Raw genomic sequence first — 14,095 nt, forward strand, 5'->3', positions numbered from 1 at the left:
TGCAACCTCACTAAACTGTCGTGTGCGCGACACTTAACAATTTAATTGTCACTCATTAGTCCTAAGGCGTTGAGTCTAGCGCCGTTTTAATTAACACGGTAATTCATAGACGTTTCATTAGCCAGTGGGTGCAGCGTCGCGTTTCTCTCACCCAACAAAGTGGTCTCGCGATTCAATGTTATCAATCATAAAGTAGCTACGTGTCGTGTGAGCAGCTGCTCGGTTGAATCAATCACGCGAGTCCCGCACAGGCGGCACTCGCGGCCAGTTATTTATCACGTTCAAACGACAACACCAGTCTGACGATTGCAATTTACAAATGGAGAGGAGCATTAACATTCGGTGGCGAATGTTATGATCATCGGTTAAATAACAAAATGTTCGACACGACCGGAATAGACGGCGCTCGTGTTGGAGTTGGGTAGCAAGATATCGCGGCGGTGTTTGCTATGCCGGATGGCCCGCCCCCGCCCGCTCGTCTCTTGGCAAACTGCACTGCACTATACTGCAAATCATACTGAGTTTGTTTGCGTAGGTCAACGCTCTCGCCGGGTACGTTTATGTGTTCCTGGTGTCACGACGTCACTCTAATAATAGATAGGAATGCCTAGCATCAATAAATGCATACTGGAATGTAAGAAGAGTTCCTTACTTATGCATCTCGCATTCTGTTTCATGTGTAGTCAGCGTGTAGACAATTAACTGGCCGATAATATTAATTTCAGTTGTAAATGAGTTTGGCCGACTTGCCAGACATGATCATGCCCCCAAAGGAGGAACAATGCTTGGTTAATCAATACGTCGATGGCTAGAAAATGGGTTTGGACGTATTACGCTTTGACAGCTCATAATATTATGTTTAATTAGGGCGTGCCGCTGTGCCTACGCTGCAACAGTAACTCGTTAAACTTTCATTATTATTCGCTCTCACAAATTGCTCGTACGTGAACGAATTGTGCTTCACAATCGATCTCCGTGGCTCGTGAGCCTTTGTTTGACTTCGACTCCGAATTCAGCGTAATTGCCTTTCAGCCTTTCATTATTCAACTTTATGCAGTCATTTACTTGTGTTATTACGAAGGGAGAGTTGCTGCGGTAAGTGTCGTGGGTAGATGCATTAATCGTAATATGTAAATTTGGGGATATGAAATATTGAAATTGCGGGCGTGGATTTACAATAACGTCTGCGCCCTTTGCGAATAGGGGCGTGCTTCTCTATTGTTTTTGGTAGAAAATTACTGTTATTAGCTGTATTATCACTTTGAGGGCATTATTATGCTTACAAGAAAAGCTTCTTGTCATGATTTCAATTTCTGAGGCGGATTTTGCAGATTCGGCAAACTCGAGATGTTCACTCGATGTTGGTTTATCCAAATTATTTCTTACCATGTCGCTTCTTTTGTTATAGATTGAGGACGAGGGTAACCATGGCAACGACGACACGCGGCTATTCATCCTGTCGACGCTGGCTGGACAGCACAAGCCCAGGGTGACTTGCGCGCTCTGCAAGGAGACCCTGCATGTCTTCGACCGGTATCCACTGGTCGATGGGACCTTCTTCTTGAGCCCGCGCCAACATAATAGCGGCGCTGTTGAGGTATGTACTTACATTTATAAATTATTTCTTACATATATCAATGACAAGAAGACCGAAGGACCATTTCTCCTAAAGGTCCTGAGCATTGCAGTTTTGTGAGAATTTGCACGAAGAGTCCAAGGCAATTTTTAGCTCCACCGTTTTCACCTATCTCGTCCAACAGAAAATCTAAATACAGCCCTAAGGCAACTCATTTCTGCATAATATTAACTCCATACTGAATCCGACGCCAAAACTTCTCACATTCAAATTTTAAATTGCTGACACGTAATAAAAACAGCAATAAGCCAGCCGTTTTAAGTACGAAAACTTAAATAAGATGTTGCAGTTTGTTTACGAGACAAACGTAGTCATACAGGTCTTGTGAAGTTGTTTGTTCGTCGGATTAGAGACGAGTCGCCTCTCGCTTTTGTTTGCCCTCAGAATTAGCATGGAGCCCCCGATAGTCGTGTGTTTCTACACAATTCATATTAAAGCTTTAAACTTTAACATTTTAGGTCCATATTTGAACTGTAGTGTATGATAAAGCCTGACAGAAGACCTCGTAAATATTAAACCATCCAATGCCTGTCAGATTGGTTGATTTACCTCGGGATATCCATTCCAACTCAGTTCATGTGATTGACTTATACAAGAATGTACAAAATTATTTTTATTTTTTTAATTCTCACATGCTTGATACATGTTTTTGTTTAATCAAAGAAAGTTACATAATTCGCTCATTAATGTATTTGATAACTAGCTTACGTATTCTTAACGCGAATATGAAAACAAATGATAAAGCATTTCACCTCACACCATGAGTTCACCTGTTATCATTAGGTAAATAGGAAGGTTCTAGAAAGTACTGCTATGCACGTTTCTCAGCACTGACAGATGACTGACTGACTGACATTTCCTTGATCATAGTTCGTTGGTATCGGTATTCAGTTCACCGTGACGAAGGTCCGGGCACAGGCCCAAATCCCGGACTCAGCCCAGCTGATGTTACCTAAGAACTAAAAAAGAAAAAGTTTTGTAACTTTCTTGTTTCACATGCTGCAAAAGTTTTCTTATGAGACTAAAAAAAAAATTAAGTGGCATCTTGAGGCCAGATTAGTGATTTGGTTGCTGCAAATATTTTCACCCCTCATTACCCAGACATTTAATCACAACTTTTAATTTATTAACGCTGTTGTACATACTCTTAGAAGGTTAGTCCTTTGCAGGACCAAGGTGATGTGTATACTAAATACCTCTATTGTCGTACAGGTGAAAGTGGAAGGTCGCACGCAATACCTGACGTGCGTGTGCATGGGCTGCCTGGAGCGGTGCGACCCTGAGCGCACCATCCGCTGCCGGTTCTGCGGACAGAAGTGGGACGGCTCCTCGCTGGTGCTCGGCACCATGTACTCTTATGATATCTTCATGGCTACGCCGTGCTGCGCTGAAAGATTGAAGGTGAGACTGAGAGTCACTTAATAAAGACGTAGAAAAAAGGCGTCGTACATTGGAAGCTTTTTAAGAAATTTGCATTTTTTGTTAAGATTATGTACTAAAGCTATATGTATTTCTTTTGTCTACAGTGCAACAACTGCTTCAAAGCCCTGCTCCACCCACAGCAGCGGCTAAACTATTCCGACTACTCGCACCCAGTGACGTGCCCGCACTGCCGCGTGCTCGACACCCACTTCGTCAAGCCGCTCAGCTACTGCTTCACAAAGAGGGCCTTCCCGCTGTTCCAGCAGTGGCCATAACAGTCGGCGGTGCCAGGAGGCTCTCCTGGCACCCCCCCTGCTTCCGACACGTGGGGCCTGGCGCCGTCGCCTCCGCGCCGCGCCTCCCCGCCCGCGCTGCGTCCCGTCATCAACACCAGCATGGCCTCCCGCTCACAAGACCCGCCCGCTGAAGAACCCGCTACCAAGTACCTTGCGCCTACCCTCGCGAGCCTCACCGAGTCGTTGTCCCTGCTAGGAGTCAGCCCCGAAACGCTGGCCATGAGCCTGGGCGAATCGCTGGCCGAGCGCTATTTGGCCACGCTGCGCCCCAAGCCCGTGGAGCGCACGGTGGAGCGGCCCATGGAGCGGCTGGGCGGCGGCTGCGGCATCCCGCGCCGCACGCCGCTGGCCGAGCCCTCGCTGCAGCTGTTCTCCAACGACTTCATCGACTACTTGAACCAGATTGCTTAATCCTGTGCTGTGCTGAATCTGACGCGCCGATAGACTTTTCTGTGTTGCGATGTTTGTTTCTTGAACTTTAACTGCGTCCGATGACGCTAGACATAATTTCTGTTAAATTAAGTTGGTATTATTGATAATAATTTTATGTGTCAGTTTAGATTGTACTATTGATTTTATTTTAATTTTATTTTGCACTTTGTTGATTAGGAGTTGATTTTTAACGAAAATAATAATTAGCGGTTTAGTGATGCCAGAAATTGCATTTTTTGTTTCGGATCAATCTTAAATTGGGAAGTATATTTCCATTTGAAGAAGTAAAAGGCGTGAGTTTTAAATTATTGATTACCTTGTATTTCAGTGATACTGATGACCCTATCTGATAGGGGCGTTCGCGTGGAGTGTTGTTTAGTTCAATTTAGTTTATTAGTTATGTTTTATTTTAGCAAAATTTTAAACCTAACTTAAGTGTTATACAATATTTTCGTAGGTTTATTGTGAACTTTTATTTCCTCCCACCAAATGGCACTTTGCTAGTGTAAGGGAAGTCTACTTCTACTGAAGATGCCATGTTAGGTTATCGTCTTTAATATCAGTTTCATTTACTTATTGTATTTTCACATACATACCTTATTTAAACAGTAATGGTAGAGGATTTTAAATGTAAGTACCTAATTGCTGTGTCACCAATAATATGATTAGCCTGTCTATATCTATGACTTACATTTATTGTAGGCTTATGTAATGTCGAATTGTTGTTTTACATAGGTTTCTAAATATTTATATCTCAGTGATTAACGGACTGCATGAAGAATTAAAAAAAAAAATATTCAAATATAAACTTTTTGGAATAGTGCCATATCAGTTGAAAGAAGGTGAAATACTCCTTTGGAATAAAATTAAAAAAAAAGTGAATACCGTTAATCATTGAGAGAAGTTTAATTCTTAACAAAGAATAAAAGTTTTTTTTTTAATACTATCGTCTATACGTTTGGCTATCTGAATAGTTTAGGTTTAAGGGTTTTTCTTATTATCATGAATGTCTATTTATTTGTAAGTGAATAGCGCTTCGACATTTACTAAGCGTTTAAGTGATGAACGGACTTACTCAGTAACTGTTTAATGTTAATGTTTTAGGTAAGGTTTTTATACATTTGATACTTATTACTCGCAAAGTGATTACAAGTGATAATTCTTAGTAATAGTGCGTGTTTAGCGATTAATGAAATATAATAACAACTAAAAAGTGGTGCGGATAGTTAGGCGATAGGGGAGTATACAGATAAAGTGATAAAATGAGCGGATGTCCGCAAAGTTAGGCAATAATTCTAATGAAGACTTGACACTTTTTATAGGTAAAAATTTTTCGCATTATCCTTCTTAAATCGATACTGCCATTTACATTTTACTAATCTAATCGATACATTGCCTAGTTCTGTCTAAATTCTTTGGTCTGACTGTTGGTAGTTTTTGATATATTTTTTAAACAATAGATCAACAAAAATATTTTGATAAAACATTCTTTAAAAAAACATGCCAAAAAAATAACGTACTAAATAAATAATGCTGCTCTATAATGTCGATATTTCCAACTCAGACCACAAAATCAAAACTAACTAGGTACTGTATTTGTTTTTTTTTTGGACTGACTACGACTAGTTAGTGCTGTTGTGTAGTTATAGGCTCACCTTCATAACACATCACGCCATCATCCGCATCACTGCACCTCATTACGTCATCGTCATCACGGCACGGTTTGAGTGGACGGCAGACTGGCTTCTATGTCCACACCTTAAGACTCAAAATTGAACAGCACGGGCACGCTTGTTAAGTATTTATTGAAAGCTTTAGATTTCCATTTTTTTAATTTATAATCACTGTCTAGCATTTATACAGTAGTTTTTTTAAGACTGGAAAAGTTTCAAAGATAGCTAAAATATATTGAGCTCCCGTTTAAGGAAATTTAGTAGAATCAACCTCTCATAATAAAATGAACTCGCTAATACAGTTTGGCAGTTGCTTTTACGCTTTAAATTATTCAATTATTAGTAATTAACGCAGACATTACTTTCATAAAAATTTGAGCTTTCATAAAATATTTAACGATGCAATGTTGATCGTCGCTTGCGCACATCCGTCGGACTATAGTCGCCGGTCGCCTTGTGTGGTTGTAATACCTCTTACATATTTTTATATTAGTATCCTCTGCTTAAAAGTTATTCTAAGATTTAAAATATATCTGAGACAAGACATTTATCATAGCATGGCGTAATATTTGTAAATATGCCGTTTATTCTACTACACGCAGATGCTTAACAAAAAGTATTTAATGAGATATTATTGCATATTTCTAGTTTAGCAGTAAATCGATAGTACATAATTTCAATAATATCAAAGATCCCTACTTATTTTAAAGCGTTCCGGCCGCGGCACGAACACACAACATATGTTAATCAATTTTAATTTTATCGAAGTTTGCTCGTTCGAATATAGAATTATATTTAAAAGTTTAAATATACATTTAAATAAATGTATGTATCCAATAAAGTATTTGAAAAAAAAAAAAAGATTAAGACGAGCTGTTGTTGGTATATTTAGAAAAATATTAAAAATGAACCAGATCATCTGATGGTGGCCATGTACAAAAGTAAGTGTAGTGCGTTCGTGCCGCGAGCTCGCATAGTCGACACAAATTATAAAATCATATTGTTTAATAGTCAAATACAGAGCCATCTATGTAGATGTATAATCATAGTAGGTACTACGTTTACGGTGACTCATCGAAAGTATCAAGTCATTGACTCCCCCCTCTATCCGGTACAAAAACAAAGTATTTTCAAACGCCATATTGAAAACAAATTCCAATAAGACGTTTATATCAAAGTTCTCTGAATCAATAATAAGGCTGTTTGTTTCATATTTTATAGATATTTCAATATTGATGAATCTTTGACAAACATTACCTCTTTAGATACAAAAAAAAATAGTAAATTATAGTGTCAAGCAGAGAGGTTCCAGAAATTGTGTTTAGAGAATATTTACAGTTATGAGTCGCAGTACACACAGTGACAAAGTTGTGTACTCGACTGCGAAAATATACAATCCAGAGTAAATGTTTATCGTAGCCACTGAAAAATAATATCCTGGGATTCAGCTCTGTCGGACCTCATATCGTGGAGCAGTTGAACATTTTACAGTATTTGTCCCGTTTTATTTGAAATTATATGAGTATATCTTCATTTATAGCTCCCCTACAAATTGAGCTCTTTTAGAGTATGTTTATTATTTTGAAGATTTTATTGACACTTCAAAGGTTGTATAGATAATTGAATAGTACACAGATGTACGTTCATCTGGACAATAGTTCGGTCTTTCCTAACTTTCGTACACAAACGATACATAATCTGAATATGTGTTTGATTATTCATATTTTAGACACTTAGTTACTTGTTCAGTTTTAATAATAAATGTAATTAACACAAACGTTGCCAACTTTCTTAGTTTATTTGCACATATTTGTTAAATTTTGTAATTAATGACAATTTATTTAGAAACCGACATTCGAATTTCTTCATGTTGAATTTTAATGTGGTGTAATTTAGTGAATTGCTTAAAAGTACAAAGAAACAATTTGTTACTTTTGCAAATTTTATAAAGTAAATCAAATACATACCTATTAAAAGTAACCCTCATCTTAGGTAATCTTTATGAAATAGTTGCTGTAATCCTAATATAACCGCAATTGTTTTTGTTTGACAGAATTATGTAATATTAACAGTTTTATTGGTTTTTATAATATAAAGGAATTTTGTTTTATGTTCGTTAAAATTTAGGAGCAAAATTGTTACTTATTATAAATATTATTTTATTATATTTATAATTATATTATATTATTTTGATCTTCATTACTTTATGACACGTATTTTATCGAATGCTATACTTATTAGAAATCGTACATTGTACCTCTAGCACTCAATAAGTAGGACTACATCGTCGGCATAATACGTCTCGCTTTTGAATATAGGTTTAATCAAATCTTATTTCCACTGTAGTTCTTATTTATAGTCGTAGGGTTTTCTTTCATTAATAATAATTGGTATGAATGTGGATGAATGTCTGTGGTCACACTTATAATTAAGTTTAGTCATTGTCTTGTTCTCTTCATTGTAATGATTATCGGTAATGGTAATCTCGTGCCAAGCGAGTATTGTTATTATGAATGGTGTACATTCTGGTCATAGGTGGTGCACTCGCGCCCAAGTATGTGAAATTAAATTAGAAATTTTCCCGTGATATGTAACGTATATTAAACGCACTCGGTGTTATGCCTGCCTTCGTCACTGCCGCTTTTGACATTAAATGTTTAACGGTAGACGTCGCGTGTCCAATGCATAACGTTCTGTTGTACCGACCGAATAAAATCACAATTAAATCGCAAATCTAGAGATGGCATGTTTATGTCTCTATAATTCCAATAATAAATGCTACCAGAGCATTTGTTGCTACTAAACACAAAGAATTATGACTTAAACAGTAAAATCTCTTTGCAATAAATTCAACAGAACTTTATGAGAAGGGCCGTGCAGCATTTCATTGATATTTTTATAGGATGTCGCTTTTATCTCGCGTAAGGTAAAACTGAAGGCAGACCCAGGTCCGAGGCAGGTTATCAATGTGACATTCAGCATCCAATGATACCCGGCGTCCATAAGCTCAAAATTTTCCAAAACGCATGGCTGATTCTAGTATACGGCTGTTATTGGTTAGTGAAAAAGATGCAAATCAAAAACATGTTAATTATATTTTGATACTCGATGTTTTCTACACTAATGTAGTAAGTTCGTATTAATCTTTTGTATTAACTTGTATAGGTAGGGTTAACGTCGCGCTCGTTCGCATTTAGTAGTTGAGACGGACCAGTAGGTAAGTCTGATCAATTGTAGTTCGGTCGGTTTATTTTTATATTGAAGCGGGCCAGTTCAAGTAAATTGCTCTCCAAACTATCAAATGCGATACGATTGTGAAAGGTGATATTACATTACAGTCATTAGGCTGTAGGCGGACGAGGCTGCCTCGGCGACCCCGGCGTACGCGCGTACGGTGTAAGTCAATACAAGTTAGTTAGCCGACAGAACTCTCGCGAAATCGGACTCCGACGTCCAATCCGGAGCATTTTGTACGCACATTTAAAATTGGTGATAAAGTGACGAATTGGTTAATGATAATAACTAAGTTATTGCGTAGCAATTAGACTAAACGATTATACTACGTAATGCGCGGGGTACATCAGGGTATGAGTGTCATAATTTGTAATAACTAAAACTTTTGTACTTTCGTATCGGTAACGAGTAATTTAGTAATAAACTTTTTCTATTAATATGTATAATGCATAAATTAAACATCAAGTAATATACTTTTTTTACTGGAAACGTAGATGTAGTATTTTTGTAAGACAAACGAGACTCGATCTCGTACGTGTATCACAGCGATAATAGGTATTGTGTAAGACCGATTGTCCGTCCAACGCTGAGAGGCAATCTTGTCGGAACATCTCCCATCTGTTTCATATGGATTTCACGAGAACTGTCTTCAAGATTGTATCTTAACATTTGACGAACAACTCTAAGGTCATCGTGTAATTAGGCTAGTAAGTCTTTAAATATTTGTGCATTTTCTATTTGATTGGATGCTTTGTAAAAGTCACTCTAATTGGATACATTTTCGTTTATCGGAATGCAAAAAACAGCATGATATCGATGCATTTTAATGTAACCGCAGCGTGTTCGCTTCGGTGATCCTGGTTACGGAGAAATGTAAGTGAAATATTTCAGCCGTATTGCCGTACCAGAGTAATTGCCGCAGCGATGATTCATCGCTTGTCTATCGGGTAAAAAATATAATAGCGATACTCCGCGGCCAGACTAAATGACAAATGTACTGAACATGGATGTCTTTTAAAAGCATCTCAACACTAATGAAGCATTTTTTCATAACTGTGTATATCTATAAATGTATGTTTGAATGAATGAATAACTTCGATATATTTTATAATATTTCCGTTGTCCTGTGTAGGTACAATGGATATCTTCGTAATATTTACTAATAATGAGTGTGGTCATGTGTTATGTAAGTGTTCTTTTCTATAATGATCTCTTGTTTACTTACAATTTAACTGAAATAAGGTAAGAGTCGTGGAACGATGCTGAGATGCTCAGATGGAAACGCCAATTGATTAATTTTAAGTAAAGTATAAGTGCTTGATTTATCGGTAAGGATCGTTTTAAAAAATATGCTATTAAATACGTCTATACCATTGAAAATTGATATTATTAAAACTTGGATACGTCTCAACGTATATTTTTGTATATTCGGAGTCGATGCGTAAGGAATTGGCACAAATAAAATTTTAAGAGTAAATAAGATAATTCTGACTAAAGTTAAGATGAAAAAGTTCCATTTTGTAACGATTTTAAAATATTGAGGAAAAGCTATTAATTTTTGTAACGATAGTGAGCGTTGTATTGTCTTTATTGTAAAGTTGAGGAAAGCGAGAAGTTAGCTGTAAGGTTGTTTCAGAAAATTGTAATAAAACTGGAGAGGCGAAAAAATAAAACATGTTATATTTTATACGGATCCTGATATTGTACGCCACTTGGGCGGACTTTGTGTTACTTTACGAAAATAGGTGTAAGTTTGCTCTTTAAAAGAGTTTTTGAGGTAGTAGGTTTAGTAGGCTTAGTGTTTTTTATACTGGCTTGATGTTGTGACATTTATTATTAATATATGATATCGATAAAACGCAGTACTACCGAACAAGCAGCCAACACTGATCAATAGCAGAATGTGTAGTGGGTACTGACTTGGGATGCATTATGTTGTTTTCGTTTACGTGGGCGACGAGCGGGCAGCATCCCTGCAGTTGTGATCATTACCAAAGTGTTGCTGTTCGCAAGCATATCATTTTAATACGACGCTAGATACATTTTTCGGTACAAAAATCTTAGCAAAGTTTTAATTCTATTCGATTTATGATATATTGTTAGACAATTCTGTGTTGTCGGTTCTGTAGTGGAGGGCTCGTGGATCGCGCGATCTCCTCGAAAGCCGATTCTAGTCGGTACCGTCGGCTTCACCATCCAACCCGCCCGCGGTTCATACTGTCGCGAGTCCCCGCCCAGACCGGCGATCATCCTGAATTATTTCAGTTATTTAGCAGAATTATATTATTGTCTAGTATTCCGATTATGTTACGTTTTATATTGCTTATATTATATATTATTGATACAATGTTTATTAAGTATTTAATATTCATTTTGATGAGGACCTAGTCGATTCTCTATATATCACATCTCCCAAAGTACAAATTCCTTGTTGTTTAGTCCAATTTTGTTTGACTGTTATTGAATGGAAATTATTTTAGCGAGCGTTCGTTGGCAGTGCGTTGTCGACACTCGACAGTGTCGGCACGCGGGGCGCGGCCGGCGTCTCCTCATTTTCTATTGAACCCTGCCTGCATCTTGTTCGTTCGTACCAATACTGTATTGGCAACTCAACGGCTTGTCAGACATTTAAATATAGCCGGCGGAGGGCGTAAATGTTGAGTAAACATTGAAAAAAAAAAACTAGTTGAAATAAATCCATATTACATAAAATCGTTTATTTACCTTGCCGATTTAGGCACGTTATTACAATTTATGTTTAGCAGCTTTTAACTTAAGTTAGAATAATTTTAATAATTTACCTTTTTTAGTTATTTAATGCACAATGAATAACCCAATAAGTTACTTTTTCATTTTTACTAATTGTACTGTAGACCAGTTTTCATAGACTGTTCGATTGTCAACTTCTTTTTTTATTACCATTGTTTTTAATTATACGTAATCGCCTACTACACATTATCGATTGGAAAGCTGATTTAGCTATGAAATATTCAAATGACACTATACCTACGATAAATACAATGAAACCTTTATAAAAATAAAATCTATAAAAAATATAATCGTGTGTTTTATTTGGACTGTTTTTACTATTATTTGTACCTGACCTATCAACCTAACACTACAAAACTCTTTTGATGAAAGTAAATGAGAATAACAAAATGCAAGCAAATACCTAGATTTCAAGCTAACAAATTCAAAAGGCCAAATTTGGCCTTGACCGAAAAGACCTTTGAAAATGAACAAAATCCGAGGTAGGCTAGAAACTGCTTATAGCCAAGACTCGATAAACTACTAAACTTGATCACTACGACAAAAAACAAACGACTAAACAATGTCACTTTGCACACAGTGCAAGCCATTTTGTGACGAGATATAAACAGGTAAGGCACTACATAAAACTATATTTATATCAATACATAAAAAAACAAAAACTAGTAAAAAAGCAGGATCTATTCTTTACAGTAAGATTGCAAAAAGACAATGACAGGTTACCGGATTTCCCATTTTCGAGCCTGAATCTGGAAAACACCATAACAATTTCAAGCGTCACTTCTCTAATCTCACACCGTATTAGCTCCATCTAGTTTATGTGCCCCTGGTAACTTCCAACTAAACTCGCCTTTCACCAGAGTAAATAATGTCTCGAAAACACCATAGCAATGTCTCACACACCCTCGTAAAGGATTAAAATCCGTCGTTTGGAGACTCAACGTTTCTGTAGTCCTAATCCTGAGCTCCTAATTCCGAGATAACGTTACTGAATTACTTGCGAACATGCGTCACGATACAGTTTAAAGGGTAATTTAATTTGCATCACAGTGCAAAATGTGAGGATTTTGGGTAAGCAGTAATCAAGTGATTAGGCTTAAAAGGTGTAGCTGGAGTTTGCATAAACAATGATTTTATCTATGGAGCTGGATTAGTATCGAATCCAGAAATACACAGTAATTAGGGTGTCTGTAATTCTGTAATAGGTAATAAAATAGGCTTACATATCGCAATATCAATTCTATCTTACATTTTTGTAGAACATTAGACACCCTACCTTCTGTCTCAGCTGGACAACTCATTATGTTGCCCTTCTACAATCTAACATCTTTATAATGTCCGAGTTTAAGTTATAATATAATCTTAAACAGACCCTTACTTAGGCTTGTTTTCTATCTCACTGACCCGTGCTCGAATCGAACGTGATAAATGTTATCCTACATAATCTGTTTATGGCTACTTACCATTAACAAGAAGCTTAGTTCCAACTACAGGGTTCTTCACTTTATCCCTACTAATATTTTGAATTTGCATGTACTTACGTCTATATATCTACTTATTTATTACCTAAATACTCTTTGAAATTTTGGCGAATGAAATGAACACTTTCAAAGGATGATTTTATAAGAGTGGGTACGTCAAGAGTTTTCCTCGGATCGCAAGTGAAACTACAGGATAAAGCTATATTTACCTGAACTTATTAGGTAAGTAATTGTTTCATTTAAATAGAGGCTTTTTATCTAGGCACATAATAATTCTTTCTTCACGCGGACGAAACCGTATGGAACGACTAGTGCTAAATCAAAGGGTGGTTATCTATGATTACAATTAGCAAATGGAGCTGTGCATTTGCGAATCTCGTTTGAAGCTAAAAGGAGGCAAAGGTCTTTCGTATAATGATAATTTAGTTAGATAAACTTAAATGGTGGAGATTAACAGTCTTACTTATAAACGTGAATTAAATAATAAGTTATACTTAAGGGGTGTTTAAGAAAAAATCTTACAAATAAACGTGGCTTAACTAAATCATTTTCTTAGCAATGTCTTAAATGAGCTGTCAAATTAAATAGCCTCACACCCTTGTTTAACCCGCTAATTAGCAAAATGGCTGGATTCGTACCAGCTGATTTTTCATTTCCGGTTTATTGACAGCTCAACTTTTTAATTTTATATTTTACGGATGCCATTGGTGCCATTACACAACGTTTTGATGACAAATATTTTTTTAAGCTACCAACATTCCGGTAGTGTTGAGAAATTAGTTTGTTTTTATGTCATTATCTGTTCATTATTTAAGACATGTTTAAGCAACGTTTATAGGTCAAAATAATTTAATCTCTTCTTAAGACTTTAAGTAGTAATCAGTTAAAACAATACTTAGAAGGTGGTTTGTTGATTTTTATAAGTAAGGCTGTTAAATGTTAGTAATTCGTGCAGGCTTGAAAGAGTTGGTTATACGAGCTAGGTAACTTTTGGGAGGTGGGCCGCAAAAACCACAAATTAATTAGTGGAATTACGCCACAAGCCACAGTCGTTGTTGATAAGCTTAAAATGAACTAAGTAGGCAAGTATTAAAGCGAACAGTTTTATCTCTGTGATGCTCAATTAATCAATTAAGTACCTATATCGTATTT

The 14,095-nt window shown here is 36.7% G+C and overlaps 1 protein-coding gene across 1 annotated transcript in view; it reads left to right on the top strand.

Moving 5' to 3' along the window:
• The window catches only part of LOC110370703 (headcase protein), a 57,294-nt gene extending 51,476 nt beyond the window's left edge, over positions 1 to 5,818 (top strand). The window contains exons 3-5 of the mRNA XM_021326612.3: positions 1,409 to 1,597; positions 2,849 to 3,037; positions 3,163 to 5,818. Coding sequence (XP_021182287.1) covers positions 1,409 to 1,597; positions 2,849 to 3,037; positions 3,163 to 3,333 — 549 coding nt within the window. The 3' untranslated portion in view covers positions 3,334 to 5,818. The remainder of the gene's footprint in view (positions 1 to 1,408; positions 1,598 to 2,848; positions 3,038 to 3,162) is intronic.
• Positions 5,819 to 14,095: the final 8,277 nt, after the last annotated feature.

Source organism: Helicoverpa armigera, chromosome 13 (genome assembly GCF_030705265.1).
Source record: "Helicoverpa armigera isolate CAAS_96S chromosome 13, ASM3070526v1, whole genome shotgun sequence".
Classification (NCBI taxonomy): Eukaryota; Metazoa; Arthropoda; class Insecta; order Lepidoptera; family Noctuidae; genus Helicoverpa; species Helicoverpa armigera.